Source organism: Pelodiscus sinensis, chromosome 15 (assembly GCF_049634645.1).
Source record: "Pelodiscus sinensis isolate JC-2024 chromosome 15, ASM4963464v1, whole genome shotgun sequence".
NCBI lineage: Eukaryota > Metazoa > Chordata > Testudines > Trionychidae > Pelodiscus > Pelodiscus sinensis.
This window is the reverse complement of record NC_134725.1, coordinates 11,545,185-11,569,808: the sequence shown is the minus strand read 5'-3', so window position 1 is coordinate 11,569,808 and position 24,624 is coordinate 11,545,185. Positions and strand designations below refer to the sequence as shown.

At 51.8% G+C, this 24,624-nt stretch overlaps 1 protein-coding gene across 11 annotated transcripts in view; it reads right to left on the bottom strand.

Annotated features, from left to right (window-relative positions):
* Positions 1–667: 667 nt before the first annotated feature.
* Positions 668–24,624, bottom strand: part of NOS1 (nitric oxide synthase 1) — a 175,391-nt gene continuing 151,434 nt past the window's right edge. For all 11 annotated transcript variants that reach the window (XM_075898163.1, XM_075898161.1, XM_075898160.1 and 8 more), the window contains 12 exons: positions 22,643–22,817; positions 20,532–20,670; positions 19,482–19,560; positions 17,173–17,366; positions 16,367–16,536; positions 15,314–15,524; positions 14,098–14,185; positions 12,676–12,797; positions 11,731–11,879; positions 10,903–11,097; positions 7,840–7,958; positions 668–5,139 (listed from right to left, as the gene is read on the bottom strand). In XM_075898163.1, coding sequence (XP_075754278.1) covers positions 5,124–5,139; positions 7,840–7,958; positions 10,903–11,097; positions 11,731–11,879; positions 12,676–12,797; positions 14,098–14,185; positions 15,314–15,524; positions 16,367–16,536; positions 17,173–17,366; positions 19,482–19,560; positions 20,532–20,670; positions 22,643–22,817 — 1,657 coding nt within the window. In that variant the 3' untranslated portion in view covers positions 668–5,123. The remainder of the gene's footprint in view (positions 5,140–7,839; positions 7,959–10,902; positions 11,098–11,730; positions 11,880–12,675; positions 12,798–14,097; positions 14,186–15,313; positions 15,525–16,366; positions 16,537–17,172; positions 17,367–19,481; positions 19,561–20,531; positions 20,671–22,642; positions 22,818–24,624) is intronic.

Genomic DNA, 24,624 nt, shown 5'->3' with positions numbered 1-24,624 from the left:
GGAAGAACGCTCTTCCTTTGACTTCCCTTACTCCTCATAAAATGAGAGTTACAGGAGTCGGAGTAAGAAGTCCTCCAGCTTGACATTATTTCGAAATAATGACTTGCAGCGTAAACATACTCTTTTTTATTTTGGAATAACTAACGTTATTCTGAAATAGCAATGCTGTGTAGACATATGAATGAATGAAGTGATATGAATGAAATAAGAAGGGTGCCCCCATTTATGATCAACACATCACTGCGAGTAACTCTCACTAGTAGAGTCTACAAAAGGCAATGTTTGAAATGAGCTTTGCCGCTGCTTGTCATTGGGCTTTATTAGCAACACTGCTAGCATGGAGCATTTTAGGGTACGTCTAAACTACATGGCTCCGTCGATGGAGCCATGTAGATTTGTTGTTTTGGCAAAGTCAAATGAAGCCGCGATTTAAATGATCGCGGCCTCATTTAAATTTACATGGCTGCCGCGCTGAGCCGACAAACAGCTGATCAGCTGTTTGTCCGCTCGGCGTGCTAGTCTGGACGCTCCCCTGCCGACATCAAAGCCCTTTGTTAGGTAAACCTCGTCCCACGAGGAATAACGGGGCTGCCGACAAAGGGCTTTGATGTCGGCAGGGGAGTGTCCAGACTAGCGTGCTGAGCGGAGAAACAGCTGATCAGCTGTTTGTCGGCTCAGCGCAGCAGCCATGTAAATTTAAATGAAGCCGCGATCATTTAAATCGCGGCTTCATTTGACTTTGCCTATGTGTCTAATCTACATGCCTCTGACGACAGAGGCATGTAGTCTAGACACAGCCTTAGAGTCCAGGCTGATTCCATCCTGGTTTAACGCTGACTCAGCAGGGAAAAGATAGGTACATGCTGTGGTGTTTAAATAGTTCAAATCCCATGCTCATATCTTTAGCAAACCCCAGAAAACACTGACTCCGCTAGAGCCCATTGCAGTCCTGGAATTAAGTGATTTATACCTGCTCTCTCATTAGCTGTTTCCATCACCCTGGAAGTTTTAGTAAATAAAAGGTAATTTTATGGGAGAAGCAAGAGCCAGGGAGAGATTTTGACCAGGGTTACTAGGGAATAATGCATTGTGGTGACTGCGAGTTGTTGCATGCAAAGCAATGATCGCTGCTGTCCACAGACCGGATATTGCAGGGGAGCCAATGAAAGTTGGGGGAGTCCTCAGTACCTAACATGAGTCTGCAGTCTCAGTGCAGGTGATAAGCAATGCTGCTTTGAGGTGCAATTTGAGAAGCACTCAGCATGACCTTATTGCTGCTCCCACTGATGACAGCACTAGATAAATTCATGGAGGATGGGTCCATCAGTGGCTATTAGCAGGGATGGTGTCCCTAGCCTATGTTTGTCAGTAGCTGGGAAGGGGTAACAGGGGATGGATCACTTAATGATTATCTGATCTGTTCATTCCCTGTGGGCCACCTGGCATTGGCCTCTGTGCCCCAAGTGCATTTTAAGGAGATCATGCCCAGTTTGTACAAAGGGCTACTTCTAAAAAGCTGGACTCGCAGCCGTTTCCTCCTCACACAGTGCACCAGGTACATGATTGCAGAACAAGGCTCACAATGTAGTCTAATTTCTGTGGGAACTAGTCGAAGGCGCTGAGAGCTGAATTTGGCTCTTTAAGGTGAAGTTCCTTGCTCCCTGCATCCCCCGGGGTATGTCTACAGTACAGAGTTTTGTCAGAAAAACGGATGTTTTTCCGACAAAACTTGAGGAATGTCCACACTGCAATTGCGTTCTTCCAAAAGAAAATTGAAAGAACAGAGGCATTTTTCCGGCATTGGTAATCCTCTTTTGCAAAAAGGCATGAGTGGACGGGGAAAAGGGAGTTCCTTCAGAAGAAGAGGAAAGAGGAAAAAGCACAGGTGCCCTGGTGGCCATTCTGTCGATAGTAATCACAGCTGAAATGCAAGACTGCGTCCATTCAGTCTGGACGCTTTCTTTTGAAAAAGCAGATGGCTTTTCAATGCACTTTTGCAATGTGGATGCTCTCTTTCATAAACATTTTTTTCGGAAGATCTCTTCTGAAAAAAGCTTCTTCCGAAAGAAGCCTGCGATCTAGACCTAGCCTCAGTCTCTCCACATGATGAGATCAGCAAGCCAGCTGGTAGGGGAACAAGTCCCCAGAGCATTAGCATCGTTCTGCCTTTAGGTACCTCATCCTCCACTGCCATCACCAGAACCTTTCCTGAAGTGCAACTGCTCTTTTGCCTGGTGAGCAAGGGCTGGTTGCAGAGAAGGTGGGAGGTGCAGGAAGGAAAATCAGTAACAGGTTAACAGTGGGAATTGATGGGAGTGTGTGTGTGTGTGTGGGGGGGGGGGAATAGACCATTAATAGAGGTCAATAACTAATCAATAATGAGTACAGATTAGGGGTAAACTACAGTACAGCCATGGAGAAGCTTATTGTGCTACAGCCTGTTCTCAATTCCTGCTTCTGCATTTTGGCACCTTAGCTTCTAAATTTGCTGCAGCAGAAAGCAGGCTTGTTATTTGCCCTCTTCCCCAGAGGACTCTTATCTAAAGAATGGCCTGTACCGTATCCTCCTGTTTAAACTTCTAAGCAACTGCAGTGCAGAGGCAAGGACTAAGGGATGGTCACCGAGGCTTAGTACAGTGGGTTAGTAGCTTGTCAGTCTAAGGTAAAGGGCAGAGTTGGAAGTGTGGACCAACTTGGGAAAGGAGCTGCCTGGCTGTTAACGCTTTGGAGTAGGATTTGAGCTGAGCAACTACAAAGCATGTGGATGGTAGCGACGGCAGTCTTTGCCATTCATGGGATTTGCCAGACTGGATCAGCCCACTGACCCATCCTGACCACCCGCCAATTGCTGCAGAAGCTGTTTGAAGCTGCTCACAAGATTGGCATGTTGGAACTCACTGGGAGGGTTCGGATTAATGGACAGAGGGTAGGCAAAAGCCATCAATTGCACAAGATACAGGCAGTCCATCCCCTGGCTATCTCTATTCTCCACCACCCATGTGCTATGTATTTATTACACATAGCTGAACTGCATCCAGATGGTTGGTAAAAGGTGTGTATTTATGGAATGGCACCAAAAATTAGCAGGATCATTTGCTGGGGGAAGAAGTTAAGCACACGAATCCTTGCAGGGAAGGAGAGCAGACTGGCTATGAAGAAATGGAACTTGCTGAGTTAAAACGAAAGCCAGCCAGGCATGTCCAAAGCACACTATCCCAGTGAAGCAGATGGCGACTTCTGAAGCCATTGAATTCAACTCATCTCACCATGGCAGGGTTTTCCTGTCATTCACTTGTCCCTTTCCCCATCTCTTTCCTTTATCTTGGATGCACTAGGTGAGCAGGCTGGAATTAACACAGCTTTGTGCTCTCTTAGGCTGGGATTTTCAAAGAGAACTAAGGGAGATGGGTGCTTGACTCAGTTAACAACAGATGTTGGGCACCTAAGTCCGTTAGGCTCCTGGGGAAATTCCAGCTTTAAGCAACAGGAGGGACTGAATCTGAATGCCATGCCTCCTCCATTGCTGCACTTATGTATTAGACAGGAGGAGAGACAACCTATCCTGCCAAAGCCAGCTTCTCTTGCCTGGTAGAGACAGGGAGCTAACTGCAGAGTGGGGCCATTACAGGAGCTCAGGACTGAATGGGGAAATGACCATCAGCAACGAATGCAAAGGACACAGGTAAAAAAGTCATTTCTTTGGGTATCCCTTTGCTTCTAGGCAGCGCTGATAGGCGCATCTTTCCTGGAACTAGTGCAAAGTTTGAATCCCAATTCAAACTCTTCCCACAGTTTGCACGGGGTGGGATGGAAGGAAACACAGGGGTCTTACAGGAAGGGTCAGCTAGGGAGTTTTGGGCTGGATCTGGACCCAAATTTCTCCCGAGTATGGGATGGGGCAGAACGCACCAGGGCAAATGCTGTCAGGCAGCAGGGCAGGTGAGGACGTACATATTGCTTGTGAGCAATGACAAAATCACTGCTGGAATCTTTAGTTATCCTCATGGAGCAACCACTGGGCCGCCCTCACAGAACAGCATGCATGCAAATGTCCATCAGGTGGCAGCATTTGCACACATCCCTATTTAAATTCTTGCTGGTTGGAACACCTTTGGAAGAGGGGTTGGAGCAGCAAAAATTCTGGAGCCCTGGGCTCTAGGACAGATCCATCTGAAGTATTTGGGGAGGGGAGCGACCAGGGAGGCTGCTATGTCGCACATACGAGCAGCACGCATGAGCACCTAGAAACCTTGGCAGGTGGAGGCAGCAACACCTAAGCAGTTATGTGGCCACAGCAGTGTGAGGCCAGTGAACACTAGCTGAAAGTTGAGCCACCCAGCTGCCAAGGGGCCTGTAGGAGGCTCCAGACCTTGCTGGACTCACTTTGTTAGAAGTTTAGCTCTGGGGAGTCAGGGGGAGATCCTGTTCTCAGAAAACAAGCTGTGGGAACCCTCTTCCTTTGCCATGGCCAGTGACGTGTTACCCATTGGACACAGACGAACTCCTCAAACAAAATAAAACTCCAGACTTCCCATTAACAGCAACAAAGCTCACTGACATGGAAGGGGCAGCCTTCCTCTCCATCCAATGACCACATGGGCCAGGCCTGGAGAGTCCAAAGGAAAGCAAGGAAGATGCAGCAATTCAGCCAAGTTCCACGTCGAGGTGGGAAAAGGGGTCTCAGGCAACACAGTTTCTCTCTAGTCCTCACTGCCTGATCAGGAACAGCCAGCTCTCCTGCCCCCCAGCCCCTCCCCAAACACCAAAGAATGCAGATGACCACTAAGATGGTGATTTCATGCAGCCGCAAAATGCCCTCGTCAGACCGAGAGAAGAAGAAACTTAGTTTTGTAAGAGCCACTGTGGATTATAAAGCCATTGCACTTCAGCAGGGAACTCCGAGAGAAACAAGGAGTGAAAAGAAACCACCACAGGACGACAGAGAGAGAAAGGAAAGGGAAATCATCAGGACACGACGACAGGACAAGAGACAGAGCATTTTCCGTGGGCAGGCCCCGCAGAAAAAGAGCCGCCGTGTCCGTGTAAATACAAAACCCAACGCCCTCTGGCTGGAGGGGGCGGCTGCCGCTGCAACTGGTTTGGCATCCCGTCTGGGGTTCGGGTTATGAGCAGAAAACCCTGCAAGGAAAAAGGGAGAATGATTTGCTACCAAAGTTTCTTTCCACACATGGCCCAGCAGTGCCCCTTTCTGGCATGGGACAGTGAGGGTACATCTACACAGCAACATTATTTCAAAATCACTAGTGTTATTTCAAAATAACTTCGTCTGCGTCTACACAGCCGGCAGTTATTTCAAAATAATGTCGAAATACTGTCAAGCTGGAGTACTTCTTACTCCGACTCCTGTAACCTTCCTTGTAAGAAGAGTAAGAGAAGTTGGAATAAGAGAGCTCTATTTCGAAATAAGTGCTGTGTAAACGCTCCCAATTTCGAAAATAAGCTACGCATTTGATGTAGCTCAGGGGTCCTCAAACTTTGTGATACCATGACCCCCTAAAAGGCTACATAAATTTGTGTGAGCCCCCCCCCCACTGTCCTGAGTCACTTCCTCCCCCCTTCTCAGACTCCTTGCCATCCTGTGGTTCCTTCAAGGCAGTGGTCCCCAACACGGTGCCCACGGGGGCATTTGTGTGCGCCCGCCAAGTGTTTGGGGCTGGCCTGGTCCTGGGCACGTGGCACATGTATGGTTCCGCAGCTGGCCCCGGCACACTGGGATTGGCCGCCCGCGCTCTGGGCGTGCGGCACTTGGAGGGGGTGCTGGCCCCGGGCACGCGGCCCTTGCGGGGGAGCTCCGGCCCCGGTCACACGGCGCTTAAAGGGGGCGCTGGCCCCAGATGTGCAGCACTTGGCAGGGGAGGACGCCGGCCCCAAGCGCGCGACGCTTGGTGGGGGAGCGCCGACCCCGAGTGCGCAGTGCTGGGAGAGGGTGCCAGCCCCGGGCGCGTGGCCCTTTGAGGAGGCCCCGCCCCCAGGCGCGTGGGGGGGCCCCACCCCCAGGCGTGCGGCGCATGGTGGGGGGCCTGCCCCCGTCCCCGGGCACGCAAGTGTCCCCGCCCTCTGGCGCCCGGTGGGCGAATGGCCATGCCCCCTGGCGCCCGGCAACCTCCAGTGGTTGGGGACCACTGCTTCAAGGTGTTTGCCGTCCTCAACGCCCTTCTTCCCTGCAGGATCCTTCCCCCCCATCTCTTTCTCCTCTGTGCCTCTTTTCTGCTCCACGACCATTACGTTTTTTGTTTGTTTGTTTGTTTGTTTCCTCTCCTCTGCCTCCTCTTCTGACCCCACATACCCTTATTTACCTCCGGGTCCTCTGCCCTGACCCAATCCCCCCGACCTCCCCCAGCTGGGGAAGCATTCGGTCGCCCGGCAACCGTGCCCCAGCTGGCCGCTTGCGTATCCGCTCCTGCACCAGTGCCGGCCTCACTCTCCTGCTGCCTTGCCTCCTCCTTCAGCTGAGCCACACTCCTGGAATCCCGTGGCCCCAGCCACACTGCGCTGCTTGCTGGTGGCTGCTTTCCGCCGCCCTGCCACTCTTTGCGGCCCAGGTGAGAGGGGTCGTAAGTGAAAAACCAAATCCAGCTGCGACCCCCTTGTAAGTTGTTTGTGACCCCCCTGAGGGTCGCGACCCCCAGTTTGATGTAGCTCAATTTGCGTAGCTTATTTCAAGTTAAGCCCTGCTGTGTAGATGCACCCCTAGTGTTTAAACTAGGGGTGGGGCCACTGACCCACAGAAAAATCAGTTGGAGGCCGCACACAAGTGAGAAGCAAAAAACAAAACAAACAAAAAAACAAAAAACCCCAACACACCCTCAGAGAGGGGGTCCCCGACTGAGGAAGAGACACTCCCCCCAATCTCCTCACACACCAGAGCCTACAGGGGGGCTCAGCCTAGTAGATTTTGTGTGTTCCAGCCCCACAGGGAGACAGTGGGAGGGGGCTGGAGCATCAGCACAGGATCTCTGATGCTGGGGGCGAGCCTCAGGGGCCAGATCTAGGGAAGCCGGGGGCCACATCTGGCACCTGAGCCTTAAGTTGCCCATCGCCTGGTTTAAATGCAATGAGCAGATCTGGCCATTAGCCTGCCTGGGGCATGGGCTGATGCCAAGTGCTGACTCTGAGTCATTCAAGTTAATCAGGGTCACTGCTGAACCAGTACAGTTAGCTGGGAGTCAACATGAGGCCAGGAAAGACACCTTGGATTCTAATGTGTATTCTGCCATTTGATTTTAGTGTGAGCAGGGTCAGGTCTTCAGTTAGCTCCTCTGGCTGCCTAGCTCCCTGGGTAGCCAGCAAGTTTGCCCCTACCACGACCAGGTGTGCTCTGCAGAGCCATAGGTCTCAGGGAGTCTGACAAGTGGCCAGCTTGGTTTCCACTGACAACAGTGACACACTGTGACAGAACGAGTCAATTCTATCAAATTGGCATGTTCCCACTGAACTTCACTCCACTGGGAAACTTTCAGCCAGCTCCAAGTTATGACTGCCCACTCATGCTTCATTGCGCCTGTTGTCCCAGGGGCTTGTGGTATGGAAAAGGCTGGGGTAGTGGATGAAATGGGTCAGCTCCATCTTGGCGCAATTCCTTTGGGAAGCAATAGTTATGCCAGGAAGGGATTTGACCCATTAAGATGATCATTCTCTCAAAGAAACCAGAGTGCAGCTTTATATGTTTCTGCCTTTCCAATCAGACACACGTTCCTGTCACTGTTATTACAAGCTCCATCCATGCAAATAAATAAAAGGATCCTTCTGAGTTTTATTCCACAACCCACCTGCATTTAAGAAACAATTGTTCAGGTTAAAATAAGCACATCAACTCACTCATCCGCGTCTTTTTTGCTTTCCTCAATGAATGCAATTGACTCAGATCTAAGGCGGTTAGTCACTTCATATGTACGCAAGGTGACGCCAAAAATATCCTCATGGTAGCGGTTGTCATCCTGAAACCAATGACAGAAGAGGCATGGCACCAGGAGAAAGGCATAGTCACAATTCTGTAGCATAGGCCTAGGCAAAATATGGCCTGAGGGCTGGATCTGGCCTGTCAAACTAATGGATCCATCCCATGGGCACCATGGGGAGCTCCAGGCAGACTTCCCAACTTGCCCTGCAGACCACTCATAAAAGTGACTGCAAGGCCATTTCTCTTTAAAAACTGTGAGCCAAGAGGGGTGGGGGGAAGGCTTCAGGCGTAACTCCTGCCCCCAGTACAATCCCATTGGCCGGCTTCTGGCCAGAAACTGGCCAATGAGAGCTGCCTGTTTGAATAACAAGCAGCACATGGAGCACCACGCTCCCCGCCCCCGTCCCTCCAGCTCAGTTATTCACACAAGCACATGGCCGTGCAGCCTGTGTGTGTGTGGGAGGCAGCCAGGCTGGATGGCTGAGAAACATTTTAAGCTCTGCAGGCAGGCAGGCTGGTTGGGCTGCTGGCTGGTAAGACTCCTGGCCAGAGCCTGCCTCTAGCACCCCAGTCCCTCCCGTCCCCAATCCTTTGCCCCCAACTCCTGCCCTGTTACTCCACACGCACCCATACCCCCTCCCAGATCTAGCACTCCAATCTCCTGCACCCAGTCTCCTCCCCTAGGTCACAAACCGAACCCCTAAACCCATCCCCTGCCCTTGGTCATAACCCCTTCCTGCCCTAGGTAACATTCCAAAATCCTGCACCCCAGATCCCTACCCTAGGTCAAAACTGCCTCCTTCACCCAAAACTCCCTCCTAGACCCCGTTCTTCCTCCTACACTCCAAATCCCTTCCCCCCCCCAAGATCCCTGCTGCACCCAACCTCCATACCTCTTCCATTAATATCATGAAAGAGTGCAGCCCTCAACCACTCCAAAATCTTGGAGTGGCCCTCATAAAAGATTATTGCCCTTCCATGTTGTAGCACCTATAGATGCTGGTGCTCTAGGCAACTAAGCACTAGTCCCCCCCGGGGGTGCTGAAGATGTGGGGAAAAAGGGTTACCAACTCTCCTGGACCAGTCAAATTGGTCTGGCCCATCCTGTAGGGGAGAATTGGCAACCTGGCGCAGGGCCAGGAGGGAGCACAGCAAGAGGAACAACAGGCAGCCACAAAGTCAGCAGAAGAGAAGAGCACTTTTAAGGGGAAAGTGTCGCTTCTCTCTAACTGCTCGCTGTGCAGCTACCCCTGCTTGGTCCTCCAGCCTGTGAGGGCCACTTGCCTCTGCTTGGTGAACAAAGGCTGAATGCTGAGTTGGGGGTGGGTGACTGAGGTATGTGGTTGGGGGGCAGCTGGACTGGCACTGAGGCAGGGAAAGGGGCTGCTTGATGACTGGAACACATAGCTGCATAGGGCACTATGAAATGTGGGGCAATTTGGTGCCCCAAATTTTGTGCTGCCCTACATGGCTGCATGTTTTGCCTATCGGTAGGGATGTCCCAGGTAGCTGAGATGGGATCCTATTTTGCTGGGTACTATGCAAACATAGTGTAAGACAGTACCTACCCTATACCAAATCAGCAAGAAAGAAAAAGCCTACATGGGGAAACTGAGGCACAGAGCTGGGAAGTGACTTCCCCAAGATCATCCAGTAAGTCAGGGGGCAGAGCCATGAACAGAGTCTGGGTCTCTTGACACTCTGTCCAGTGTTCACTGCATAGCTTCTTCAGCTACATAGTTCATACCTTAAGGTTCAAAAAAATAGAGAAAGGAAGTCCAGGGGAACTGGGGGTTGTACTGCAGCCTGGAAGGAACACTGCCATCGTGAACAGACTAGACTGCAAGTCAACCAGTGCCCTTCACTGAATGGAATTGAAACTGCCTATCTGTATGTCATAGGCTTATATTGCTAATAACTTCCTTGGTAGCTCAAATGCTAAAGGTCTGTGTCTGTGCAGCAGTAGGATCTGCATGGCCATTGCATGAGGAAGTGACATCCATGAAGGTGCCAGGTGGACATAGATTTGTCATATTTGTTTATTACAGTGAGGATGCAATAGCCAGTTTTTGGATAGTTAAGCAATGTGCATGGTGGGTACAGGCTAGTAGCTGGCTGGGCATTGCTAATGTCCCAGAGGCATATCCTGGATAAAGTCAGCATTGCAAAAAGACCTGGAATAGGAGCTTGGGATGGCATGTCACTGGCATTGGAGCTGCACCAGTAGTAGGCCAGCAATGTATGATGTGCAAATGTGGACAAGGCTAACAGGTTAAGCTGCTGAAATGGCGCTCCCTGAGAAGCTGCCCTCAAGAATTCCTCCAGGAACTCGTCCTTCACACAGACTTGCTCCCCCAGATACACTGCCGGCTGGCTTCAGCAAGAACCGTTCTGCCGACTTACAAAATTGAAGACAGGGAGCTAGATGGCACAGCCTGAGCAGGGCCGGCTTGAGCCATTCTTGCACCCTGGGCAGCGGCCCTGCCCCGGGTGCACAGCACCTGATTGATGTGTATGGGGTGCCGCACCCCCAGGCACGTGGCGCAAGTGCGGCCCCGCCCCCAGGCACACAGCACATGTGGCCCGCGCCCAGACAGCAACCTATGGGGGGGTGCCTGATCCAGCACCCATTACCACTTCAATCAGGCGCCCCCCCATAGGTTGGCACCCCAGGCAGCTGCCTGGCTATCCCTCCCCTTAATCCGGCCCTGAGCCTGAGGTCACATGAGAAAGGGAATTTGGCAGCCTCAGCCTAGTTCTCTACTAGCTCACCCACCACCCAGCTCCTTTGGCAAGTGAGGAGCCTGGGAGGGAAGACCAGAAGTCAGGTCAGGAGGCCAGCGGGGATGGTGCCTGTGACACTCCCAGAGGTCATGGACACAATGCTCCAATCTGCAGCGATTGTGTAGGAGAGCCCAAAGCCCTTGCCTTGGCACAAGCTTTCACTGATCCCTGCAGCATGCTGGGGAGCTGCTACTCACCCTCAGCTTGCTGATGAAAGCACCAGCCTGCTCCACAGACAGCTGCCCCTGTTGCTTGACAATGCGCTGAATGGCTTTGAAGACATCTCCTGCCATGGTGACGTCGCCACAAACATAGATGTGGCCTCCCTGCTCCTTCAGCGCCTTGTACACCGACTGCGCCAGCTGCTCCTGCAGCACGTCCTGCACATATTTCTGGGTGGGAGGGGAAAAGAACGGACATTGCACAGTGCCTGTCACCCACAGCTCCCCCAAGGCACAGCCCAGCTGTGTACACAGGAGTCACTTCACCCAGTCATCCAGTGGGGTGGGACACGGCAGCCATTTAACCCCACGCAGCAATGCTGAACGACGGTTTTGGATGGGGACTGAGGACAGCCAGAGCATGCATGTTTGCAGGAGCTACGCTCCAGACATTCTAAGTGAAGTCAGTGGAATTCCACAGCTGGAAATCAGGCTGGTAGCATGACAGAACCTGCGGGGGGAAGTCAAAGACCCAATGGGACGCCTCCAAGGCCCTGGGGTCAATACTTGGCTAGCACCAGTGTATTTTTTTTCACAGCCAGAAGTGACTTGTGGATCCTTCAATGGAGGATTCGTTGGCCCGTGTAGCTGTTAAAAATTTGAGCCAAGAACACATTCTCAAATGAGTGCTGGCAAATCCCCCCAGGTGACCACATCAGAGGCCTGACACTTTCCCTATGGGGCTGCTGGGGGAATCCACACCTCATAGGGGTGCTGGAGCTCTGCTCGCCATCTGCTTTAGATTGGTCACGGCGTCTCTGAGCTGCCCACAGGTGACAGAGCAGGGCGCTGGCCTGGAGTTACCTTTGGTTTGTCTGGTTCCCGGGAATAGGCTGTGTACAGCTCTTTGAAGATGCCTTTGTTTTTGGCTAGGAGGGTCTCCTCTTTGTAAATGTGGTCAATCTTGGACTGTCGGCACCCAAAGACCAGTATCATCGGGCAGGGCTTGAGTGCTGCAGCAGACACAGGTGGGAGAGCAGTGAGTCATAGTCATCATCTGCACCCCGTTTCCCAAGCCCAATTTCACACACACCCTCCTGCACAGAATGGACACATGCTGTGCTTAGATTTCCTCTTTGCCTGCTAGCAGCCATTCTATGCACTCTGAGGGAGGCTATTTTAGCTACATCGTTCTGTTCCTTGGGACAGCAGATGGCAGAGGAGGAAAGATAGAGAGTGAGAGAGGAGATACTTGGGGAGATTGTGTAACCACTCAGAGTTGTACACAGAGATCCAGGGTCCCAAATAATAGTGCGGTATAAAACAAGGTAGTTATTTTTGTGGGAGATTTTTTTTTAAATCATTTGTTTGTTTTTGCAATAAAAATCATCTTTAAACCAAAATGTTTTGATTCTCCATTGAAAAACGTAGGACAAAAAGGCATGAAGTATTATCTAAAGGAAAAAAATCATGAAATACGTCTCAGAAAAAGGCCAGTGGAAAAAAACATTGAACCTGCTCTCTGTGAGTTCACCTCATAGTCAGCAAAACACAGCCATGGCTACACATATGCACGCACTTCAGCAGTCATCTTGTGACTCAGCCTGACCCCTCTAGCACCGAACATACAAGTGCCAATCTTTGGAGCTAAGTTGATTAATGGCAAGTTTTAGGCTCCAGCCCTCACCAGCTCCAGCCACCAGAGAGCAATGTGATCACATGTACTCAGTCAGTGCATTACACTTGAGTTCGCTGAGGTGTCACTCACTCGCCCTGTTACTTACCCAAGGCTCAAGACCTCAGACCCACCTTTGTGCTCTATTTCAAAGAACCGTTGCTGCCAGAAGCTCCGGAAGGGGGCGATTCCTGTACCTGGGCCAATCAGGATGCAGGGAACCTGGGGATCTTGTGGCATGTGGAACCCAGGTGCTCTGGGTAAACAAGTTACAAAGTTAGTGATGCCTTGTGACAGGGTATACCAGCCCCACAGCGAAGCTAAGGGAATTGCCGTGGCCTAACCAGCTGAGAAAGTCCCCCCCCCCCCCCCACAGCCCTGCTGGGCATGGTCCCACTGGAGATAGACTACAAAACCCTCTGGAGAAGCTTAGTCAGGGCGGACCGCTGAAGGGGAAGGAGGTGCTGCAAGAGCTCCAGTGATGGAAGAAGCAGCAGCGAAGCTGGGCCACACAGCAGCAGCCAGACCAAGAGGAACTACCAGAGGAGCCCCAGAACCAGAAAGACTACGGAGACAGCAGTTGCCAGGGAACAGTAGGAAGTAGCCCAGGGTGGGGAATTGTTCTCCGGGTGCTCAGGGTGCCAGATTCCCTGCAGAGCGGGAAATGGCCTGTGCCACTGTCAATAGAGCCGGAACCTAGTGGAGACGGAGGGCCTGGGTCCCCCTACTTCCTCCTTAGCTAGCCCATGTGGGTGAAGTTTTTCTACAGGCCTCTGGGCAGCATTACTCCTATTAGAGGAGTCTTGTGGTTGGACTCTAGCTGCTAGGTAGTATTACCCCTAGTAAAGGGGACTCGTGTATGGACTCTGGCTGCTAGGCCATATTACCCCTAGTAAAGGGGATTCATGTATGGACTGTGGCCCCTAGGCCCTATTACCCCTAAGAAAGGGAACTTGCATACGAACTTGACTGTTGGGCTGTATTACCCCTAGTAACAGGACTTGTGGGTAGACTCCAGCCATTAGGCCATGATACCCCTAGTGAAGGGGATTTGACTCAAGGAGCCTCCAAGAATAGGTCGCCCCTCGACACGACTGTAATGGGACAAGGCTAAAGCTGGGTCAATGCAATCCTCGTGGGAGTAGAAATGTAGCTCAGACATGCAGGAGCAGAAGTTTGAGTGCAGAAGGCAGTGGGGAAAAGTGGCACTTTTGCACAGAACTTCTAAGCAGAGCACATTGTAATGGTCCCATCTGCAGCCCACACTCCACTCTCTTCTGTGCTCCTGGCTGTACAGGGGCATTGGGCACCACACCCTGCTCTTGCAGACTGCTCTGCAGGTCATTAGTTCTCCCCCTGGTCAGGGTGATGAGGCAGCTCATTCATAGACATCCCACTTGTGCAGTGGGTGCACATGATGGGCTAGAGACAGAGATTTGGGTGCTCTCTGCTGTTGATCAGTCTTGGAGTGGGCTTTTGGGGTCAAAGTGTGTCCCCTCCCTTCCAAACTCTTCCTGGCTCTCCAGGACTCCACATGCAGTGAACATGACACTCACCCTCTTACAAAACAGGGCACAATTTCATCTGTCTGTATCCGGTTAAACCAAGAGGAACAGACCCCGTGGTGTATCGGTCCTTCCCCATCTAGGAGAGGAAAGGAAGAGGGGGTTTGTACCCTGCCCCAGCTCTGCTGAATGGATCAGTGCAGAACACCCTGTTTATCTCTCTGTGCCCAACGGATCACTCTGCCAAACCTCCCCCCATCCTTGCCGCGACATCGTCATCAGCAGCAGCCAACTTGGGATTCAGAGTCAGAACAGCCAGCACAGAGTGGTCCCTGGGGCCAATTCTGCTCAGCAGGATGCTCTCATTCTGGGCAGGCTGGGTCACTGCAGCACTCACAGAGGGCTGGCTTCTCCCAGGCTAACATCAGGGAGATGCCATTGGCTGCAGAAGGGGAGTTTGTGATTATGTTGTGGCCCTAGACACTCCCCTTGCCCAGTGCTGAATGGGACTGTCCAGAACTGTCTCCAGCTGGGGGAGAGTTTTCCAAGAAACCTTGGCCATGGGCTCCTTTGGGGGTGGGGGGGAGTTATAAATTAGGCACCTTCTCCCCCTCCCTCCTCCCATGTGCCTTGAGAAGATGACCGCACAGGCCGGACCAGTGCTAGGCAGTGCCACGTGGAAGAAGAATATTCAGCATTTCTTTGCGTTTCCCAGGAGTGGGAGGCAGGAGAGACACATGGCTGCCATCTTCGGGGGAGGCAGAGCTGGAATCTCATCTCCCCAACACCCACTGGTGTGAGGCAGCTGAAACAAGCACGTTCTGCCTTTGTGCTGCATCATGCACAGGGTTGTCAAGCCTCCAGGACGGGCCTGGAGTTTCCCAGAACTGGCGTCAATCTCCCAGGGACTATTGAGCGCAATCCTGGAGATTTGAAATGGAACTCTGAAGAAAATGACGTTACGTCATATTGGGGAGAGAGGGAAAAATCTCCCAGAACAGCTTCTGTCAGTAGTGGCAACTCTAATAGTGCAGAGTGTCCTGGAAAAGCGTGAGAGCCCCCAGCTTCAGCTGCTGAATCTGGATGCTGCTCCCTCCATCCCACCCTGGAGGAGATCCCACATGAATAGGTGAGTCCCCATCCCCAAACAGACACACAGCCCCATAGGTTCATGGCCACTACCCACAATGCATGTGGAGGCAAGGGCCCCATCTCAGTACTGCCCAGGGCCAGTTGCTGAAGCGCAAACCAGGAGCTAGCACGGTACCTCGAGTGCGGTAGGAGAGCACAGCCACGGTGAGGTGCACCTCGTCCAGGGACATGTCGGGAGAGGAGCTGATGGAGTAATAGCGAGGCTGCAGCAGAGGCAGCTGGGTGAGCAGCAGGGTGGAAGGCATCTGCACGGATGGGAACTCCTCCAGCACCTCCACTATGGTGGGGTTTTTGGACCATTTCCATTCCTCATACTCCTGCAAGCCCTGAAGCGAGGGAGGGAAAGGACGAGTGAGCTCTTGTTCTAGGCCAGAAGCACTGCACCACGAGAGTCCCATGGCAGGATGCAGCAGACAAAGGAGAGCTCTAGCAGGAGATCCCAGGGCTTAAGGGCACCCAGGTCTGCTCTGGTCCTGATTGCCACTCATTCTAGAGACTGCTCCTCAGGCCTCAAACCTTCCTGACAAAGCCTCCAGTGGATTCCGAACTTCTCCCATTATTAGACACAATCACAAGGGAGCCCCAGGCTGAGAGATTCTCCTACACAGACACAGCAGGAGAGGTGCAAGACACCCTACATTGATTGCAGGGTTGAGAGATCAGGGGACAGGAAATCAAGAGCCGTACATTCAGTCTCCAGCTCCGCCACAGACTCCCTGCATGATCCTGGGCAAGTCACTTTACTCCAGAGCCCTCCTTTGTGGAGCCATCCGGTTAAATTCACTGAACATAAAGCATGCTAAGGTGAGCTACATCAGTGGAAAGACACTGGCCCATTTAAGTGTGTCAGTAGCCCTCGGTAAGGAGCCACCGGGGGAGACCTCTCTGGTCAGGATGGAATAATGTGTCTTGGTGACATGTAATTTCCACAGGCCGCATTTCTATTGGAATCCGGTTCCAGGATTTGAGAAGGCAAGTCACTGACAGCTGTTTACATAGACAAGCTGCTTTCCTCAGCCAGATTCATCCTAAGACATCCAGGAGGTAGATACAGAGGTGGAGAGTTCATCAAGAGGGAAACTTACCAACCACTAAGGTTAAGCAGGAGTGTGGGGCATGCAAGCCTCCTACACTAGAAAGAGGCTGCCAACTGGACCTACAGATTTACCTTGCTGAGGACCTGCAGACGTTTCTTCTCCTTGTCACTGGTGGCCAGTAAGGCAAACTGCTGTAGCAGCAGAGGGGTGGGAGGCGTGGTGATGTCCAGGTAGCACTTAAATGCCTGGAAGATGGTGCAGGGTGGTATGCGGTTCTCATCCGTCCAGTTACTGATGACACCTGATGGGAGAGAATCCATTGCTGGCTGAGTTTGCCAGCGCACTTTGGACAATGGAGGCTTGGACTCCAGCGTGAGACAATGAACGAGGAAGGGCTAGAAAGAAGAATCTGGCACAATCTGGTGCTCCCAATGACCTTATGTTGTACGATCAGCCACATTCATGATACCACGGCTGGTTCTTCCACTCTTGTATCGCTCCGGGGGGGTGGAGTGAGAAGAGCATTTGCCACCCGTTTAGTGTTGGACAATGCAGTGTCAGGCCCATAGACTGTCCAGTACTCAAGAGCTCAACGCTCTGCATCAAACACCATTTAACTCGACTTTCCATGGACCTGAAGAGGTTTCAGCTTGCCAGAAGGAGCAGAAAACGCTCCCCTACAGCCCTGTTGTTCTGTGACACATTGCTTTGAGCACTCCACAGTCCCAAAATGCTGCGCAGCTGGGTACCCTCTCTCATGACAGGGAAGCTAAAACCAGAGCTCCAAACCCTACAGTCCTTATGGGAACGCACCAGGGAATGGGTCCAAACCTCTCCCCACCAGGATCCATGGAGCACCCAGAGACTCTGTGGGGAGGGGTGGGGGTAACGGGGTCCAGCTGGCCCCAGTGAGGGTGTCTGCGCTGGCCCTCCTTACCTAAAGCTGTGCTCCTTTCCTCCAAGAGCTCCACCTTCACCAGCTGGTTGGTTGGAGGTGCATCCTCGAGTCTTTCGATCAGAGCATTGACCAAGTCCTCGTGGTTGCCTGGGAACACTCCCAGGTGGTCTCCAGGCAGGTAGCGCAGCTCCTGTTGCCCATTGGTGTGAAGTCGCAGGAAAATCGTTGACCGACTGCAGGGAGGAGGGTGAAAAACAAAACAATCCTGACCCCATGAGGAGCCCACTGGACACCTGTAAGCCCCCAGCTAGTGGGTCCCAGTTCCGGTAGTTGTCTCTTTGAGTGGGTTTTTCTAAGGCGCAGGAGCAGCCCAGTGTGTCTGCCCAGATGATCTCATGTTTGAACCAACAAAAGGGAAACAAGAACGAGAGCTTAGGGAAGAAGCTGTCCTCTGTTCACACCTAGTCACCCGCCCCACTCTGACATGGTGGTGTTCTTCATCGCTAGCCATCCTTCTGCATACAGCTTGGAAAGCCAAACTCGCTGGCCCAGTGTTGCCTACATGGAACTATCATATCACTGCCCTGCCATGAATGCAGCACAGACACTGTCCCTTTCTCTGCACTAGCATTCAACATTTTTATCAATGACCTGAATGAGGGGATGGGTTACACCCTCAGCAAGTTTGCCGATGACGCTAAGCTAGGGGGAGAGGTAGACACGTTGGAAGGCAGGGATAGGGTCCAGAGTGACCTAGATAAATTGGAGGATTTGGGCCAAAAGAAATCTGATGAGGTTGAACAAGGACAAGTGCAGAGTCCTGCACTTGGGATGGAAGAATCCCAAGCACTACTACAGGCTAGGGACTGACTGGGTAAACAGCAGTTTGGCAGAAAAAGACCTGGGGGTTACAGTGGATGAGAAGCTGGATATGAGTCTACAGTGTGCCCTTGTAGCCAAGAAGGCTAATGGCATATTGGGGTGCATTAGGAGGAGCATTGCCAGCAGATCTAGAGAAGGGATTATTCCCCTTTATTCGGCTTTGGTGAGGTCACATCTGGAGTATTGCGTCCAATTCTGTGCCCCCCATTTCAGAAAGGATGTGGTCGCATAGGAAAAAGTCCAATGGAGGGCAACCAAAATGATTAGGGAGCTGGAGCACATGACTTATGAGCAGAGGCTGAGGGATTTCTGCTTATTTAGTCTGCAAAAAAGAGAAGAGTGAGGGGGGATTTGATAGCAGCCTTTAACTTCCTGAAGGGGGGTTCCAAAGAGGATGGAGAGAGGCTGTTCTCAGTGGTAACAGATGGCAGAACAAGGAGTAATGGTCTGAAGTTGCAGTGGGGCAGGTCTAGGTTGGATATTAGGAAAAACTATTTCCCTAGGAGGGTGGTGAAGCACTGGGATGGGTTACCTAGGGAGGTGGTGGAATCTCCATCCATAGAGGTTTTTAAGTCCCGGCTTGACAAAGCCCTGGCTGGGTTGATTTAGTTGGGATTGGTCCTGCCTTGGGCAGAGGGCTGGACTCGATGACTCCTGAGATCTCTTCCAGCCCTGGGATTCTATGATTGCTGAGGTCATCAGGAACAGCTCACGGAACCCAGTTAGTTCGTGAGCTACTGCAGCCCTAGCAGCAGAATCCTGTGTACTGTTTTGGTCCAGCACATCAGAACAATGGGTCACAGGTGTAAATCAGGAGAAACTCCACTGAAACTCCACCTGGCCCTACTGTCTTAAAGCATGTGTGTAAGTGCGGCCAGGTCTCCATTACACGTTTCAGTATAACCACATTGCTCTGGGGGTGGGGCACACACAGTTGTACCGGTCGAACTGCTGGTGTAGATAGCACTCTGTCAGCGGGAGGACTCCTCCAAGCAACATAGCAAAGGTGAAGCATAATCAGACTCCTTACTGCTGGGGATACTGTGGGGAGTTCTTCACAGACAGGAGCCTGCCTGAGATACCCGTAGAGGATTCACTGCATTAGATGCTAGCTAGGAAACATTCAGCACTAAGTTAGAACAACTGTTTATAACACGGCACACTTGAGGCCTAGGCTGGCTGATTGGTATCAGCATTGGTTGGAATTAAAACATTTAAAGTGTTGGGTGTGTGTGTGCCATGTGAATGCACAAGTGCAGATTGTGAGTGCATGTCATGTGAATGTACAAGTGCAGACTGTGAGTGTGCATGTCATGTGAATGCACAAGTGCAGACTGTGTGTGTGTGTGTGACATGTGAATGCACAAGTGCAGACTGTGTGTGTGTGTGACACGTGAATGCACAAGTGCAGTGAGCATGAGTGTCATGCGTATAAGGGCGAGATGTATGGCTGCCACCACTCCTACCTGGATTTTGGGCTCTGCAGATTCTGGCGCATGAGCAGCCGGGCAGCATACACTCGCTTTTTGTGAATGCTGTACAGACCTGTGGATGAGACGATTCAATCAAAGGAATGTGTCCGAGAATGGCCAGGACAGGCTGCCCACAACCCCGCCCCTTGGGTGTGGCTGGGCACCACCAACTTTGGCACTTCAGCACATGGTCTGGCCTGCATCAGCTGAGTGAGTCCAGGGTGTGCTGGCTTGGGCCCTCCTGATCCACACCTTCAGGGCCATGTGAGAGGAACGAATGATTGCAGCAGCTCCCTGCTGTCAGCAGGCCAGTAACTGAGGGACTGAGAAACACCCACCACCACCAGCTGCATGCCTACTATACCACCACCTATCTCATCTCGCTGGCAGCTGGCATCACAACTCAGGAGACAGGGCTACATCCACCAGCTGCAGGAGCTGTGTTTCAGTGCATTCACCCTGGGCTATGCCAGAGGAGGGAAGGTTTTACATAGGTAGTTTAGAATGCTCCTGGACATTCAGTGCTGCCCCAGCTTTCCACTGCCCTGGCACAGACACTGGCCCTACACCTTCCTCCAGCAGCGCATTGGCTTCCTATCCTGAGTGGGACTTGGTGGGGGGAGGAAGGACTGCAAAGAGGCAAAACTGGACAAAGCTTCAACGGAATTCTCCTCTCGGATCACCGTGTGCTAGACTGGGCCCCTGGAAGTGGAATGAGGGGTGGGGACAAGGGGGAGTTTTCTCTCTAGCGGTAGGTTAGCCATGGGGTGAAGGGTATGGGAGGAGCAGTGAGCAGAAGGGAACCAGAGGGAGGGAGGTGAGGGGGAAGGAGGGAGAGAACAGAGGGAGCAGGGAAAGCAGAGAAACAGGACAAGGTTGAGGGAGGGTGAGAAACGGACAAGAGAGAGTCGAATACCCGCAGAGAGGAGTGAGAGGGTCTCAGCAGGTCTCTGCCCAGGGAGACCTGTTCCCTCGCTACAGGTAAGCCCCAAAGATTGTCATCTTCCCCAGGGTCTGCCCAGTTGCAGCGACAAGCGTCCGTACCTTGGGTGAGCTCAGGGGCCTCAGCCACATAGGTCAGGCGGAACTTGCTCCTTTTCCAGCTCCGGTCGTTGCTGATGAGGGAGTTGTTGGCCTTCTCAATGTTCACGTCGTCTCCCACGCAGAACACGTCGCACGCTGCCTGCAGCACACACCTGGTTGTCAGGGAACCCTCCAGCTCGCCCAGGCCTCCAGCCCAGCCTAGCTCCTTGGAGGGGCCACCACCAGCCCCCTGACTACTACTTGCTTATGGAAGGGAAGGCGGAGGGAACAGTGTCAAGCATAACACAGGAGGCTGGGCAAGCTGCCCCGGGACATCTCAGAGGTATATTCTGCCTGTGGTGCATGGGCAATCTCCCGTCAATGTCTGTGTCTGTCACACACACACGCACACACACACACACACACAGGAATATTCCCTAGAACTCCCCCCCCCCCCCACACACACATTCCACCAACTTGGCTGCAGATGGGCTCAAACCAGAAGCCCAGTTTTTATCTCCCCCCACCCTCGAGTTTGGGGTGTTTGGAATCTGAAATGGCTCCTTCTTTTGTACTGCGCCAGACCACAGCCTTGCTTCCCCCCACCTCCTGTGATTGAAGGGGTCCAGATTCCACGCCCCCCCCACTCTTGCCGGCTCTCATGATCTGACTGCAAATCTCATGAGATCTGAAGTTTCTCTTTAATGCCCCAGGTCCTGGAGTCAGAATATTATTTGAAAATAACAACTTTAATACAAAAATAAGAGGTGTAAATTCCTGGTCCTCCTGGCATGGAAGAAAGCTTAAAATTGTGACCACTAATGGCTCAAGAACCAGCAGGCCAATAAATTGAACTCAGCTCTGACTACAGATTGAACCTCTCTACTCAGGGAGCCTCGGGACCTGTCCGGTGCCGAATCAAAGAATTTGCTGAACCACAAACGGTCAATATTGCCTAGCAGCATTACCAACACTTCCACTGCTGACTGGGCTCTGAGAAGACATTGAATGGTAAATTAGAGCTAAATAACAGCACAGAATATGGAGAGCCAGGGCTGGTGGCTGTAAATAAACTACAGTAAAACTTCAGTAGTCCGGCATCCAATAGTCCGGCACTCCTGATAGTCCGGCATCAAAATGGCAAGAACCTAGTGAGTGAGCTTCGGCAAAAAATGAGTTACAAGGTAACAGCGGCAGCAGCTGAACTGCGCAAAAAGGGTAAAAAAGGCTTAAAAAACCGAAAACATTACAGTATACTGTATACAGTATGTACAATACAAAGGGTTAAGAACACTTTATATATCCCTATATAATGTATACAGTATATATATAACCAGTTTATAGTACCTCCTGATAGTCCGGCATATCTGATAATCCGGCACCACCTAGGTCCCATAGGTTCCGAATTATCAGAAGTCTACTGTATTTGAAAACATAGGAAACTTGGCCACACCCAAAATAAGTGGACATCTAGCTAACTAAAATCATGCCGGACCATGGATGTTGCCAGACCAGAGGGCACCAGACTAGAGAGGTTCAACCTGCACTGTTAAAGTGTCTCCAATTTGTTTTTTGCCTGACATGATTTTTGAACCGGCAGGGCTGATAATACTGGATTCACACCCCTCTATAGCAAAGGACCCCACCTCTCTTTATATGTGGCTGAACTAAAACCCAGAATACTGGGCTGGTCACTGTTCAGCAAGAGCCAACTTCTAGAAGCCACATAAGTGCCACATCCAAACCATGAAAGCAACCTAGCCTGGTGAGAAGGCTCCAGGTTACCCTAAGCTCTGCTCTAGGTCTCTCGCAGGGTTCCTAGACACATTCAGTGCTGCCTGAACCAGGCCAGCTGGGCCACCGTGACCTGCCTGGTTCCCTGAGAGCAGGGGTGCACACAGGCAGACGCCCTGAGGAGCCAGGTCTAAGTCTCTGCTTTGTTTGCTCTGAATCTTTGCCCCTCACAAAGAGCAAGGCTGCTAAAGACATGAACTCCGAAAGACTTGCATTGTGCCAGGATCCAATTTTAACTAAAAGAGGATTTGCCCACTGGCAGCTTCCTGGGCTCTTTCTCCTCTCCTCTCCCCTCCCAATCCCCAGCCCCCTTTCTAAAGACATGGGAAGCAGACTACCTTGAAGACCTTTTTGGCCCAGGTCCTGAAAGACTCTTCCTGGCCACAGAGCTCATCCCCCTCCCCCATGCGGAGGATGCGCTCCCCTCCCAGCTCCTCCAGGAGGGTGTCGACAGCACGAGCGAAGGCGCAGAAGTGGGGGTAGGCTCGCGATCCCAGGCCGAACACCGAGAACCTGCAAGCAGACCAGAGAGCTGCAGCTGCCTGACGTCGCCGGTGGAGACCGAGCAAGGAGCGTCCACCTGCGGAGGCAGCGCTTCCACCCACATGCCCTTGTTCAGCCTGTAGGCCTAGCAGGAAAAGAGAGAAACAAACCCACCTGCACCCCTCCTGGCTCCCCAAAACCAGAGCATCAGGGCTCAGCCTCCCCCAGTCTGAAGCCAAAGAAGGAAACCTTACAGAGGTAACTGCACCTCTCCAATTCTGTTAGGAAATGGCCATGACTACCTCTCCCTGGCACTGCAGTGGGAGCATGGCGGGCTGTGTCTTGCTGGGGGTGGTGGGATCCGGCCAGCAAGAGGCTAGGGTGGGAGAGGCTGTCAATCACTGAGCCAAGGCTGACACTCCTACAGATGTGGATGTGCCAACACAGCAAGTCACAGCTCAATAGTCCTAGCAGGACTGGGGCGATGCCTGGTAACTAGTCTCCTATGGCCCCAGGAAGTCAGTCAGGAGAAGGGGGGAATATAATAGGGACATCAAGTTAGGCTAGCTCGGGGAGCTGGTGGTGATTGGCCTGTTGCACAGCTGCTTAGAGGAGATCTTTGCTTCAGGGAGCCGTGGTGCTGGCAGGTCCCCTTGCTGCTACTAAACACTGACAAAGCTGGAGCCAGTCTGGCTCACCTGTGCAGCAGGTTTGCGAAAGCAGCTGATAGAATTGTAAGAATGCCCTCGGTATTTAGGTGATAGGTGGTTGTGAGTTGCTGTCTGCATTAATCTCACTTGTAACCCTCTGTTGCCCATATTCCAAGGTCACATTCGGGAGTTTTGCATCGTGAGCCTCTGCAACTGCGTATGCCACCAGACAGGAGGGAGACACCAACCAGGGTAGCACGCTGATTTCCAGCAGAAGGTGTTACATCCTGGCCAACAGGAGAGGCCCTGCGGCTACTTGACTACTGTGGAACCCTTAAGAAGATGAAAAACTTTGCTGATTGCTTTTCTCCCTCCTCAGGAAGGGGAATCATAGCAGTGAATTCCTACTCCTCCCATCAGCTAGGTGTGCAGCTCAAGCACGAGGGAGGAAGGGGATAAAAATCCCCAACAAGGAAGAACTGAACTATTATTCATCCTTAAATTTGACACTTTACGAATGGGCCTTAATAGAGATGCTAACAACCTTACCCATTACAAAGATAGCATCCCCAAATATCACCCCCTAATATCATTATCTCATAGACACTAAACTCCCCCCCCCCCACATTCCCCCTCTCTTCTAAAATCTGATTTGTCAATTTTATGTGTGTTCATTTTTTAAAATTGTATCCTTTGGTATATATGGTTGTGCCAATTTTCTTCCACTATTTGATCTGAGGAAGTGGGTCTGGCCCACGAAAGCTCATCACCTAATAAACCATCTTGTTAGTCTTTACAATGTTGCATAGTCCTGTCTTTTGTTTATGCTGCTTGGGCACTAGGAGGCAGGGCTTAGTAGGCATAACCAAAAGATCCCCAGTGCTTAAGGGTGGGTTAGCCCAAGAGGACATACAGAGCTTGCTTTTTGCAGAAGCTTCTCTTACTGTTTGAAATTTAAGCTTGGAACTTATTGGTGTGTAAGTCGACCTGCTTTAGCCTTGTAAATAACTCCTGTTTCCCTTTCCTATTTCATAAACTGTGGACAGTTTATTAGAGGATTGGCTTCATGCGCTGTCTTTGATGTGAGATCTAAGGTGTAACTGACCTGGGGGAAGTGGCAGGTCCTTTGGGACTGGGCATAACCTGAATAGCGCAGCGATGGTTGGTTGTAGGGGACCATCTATCAT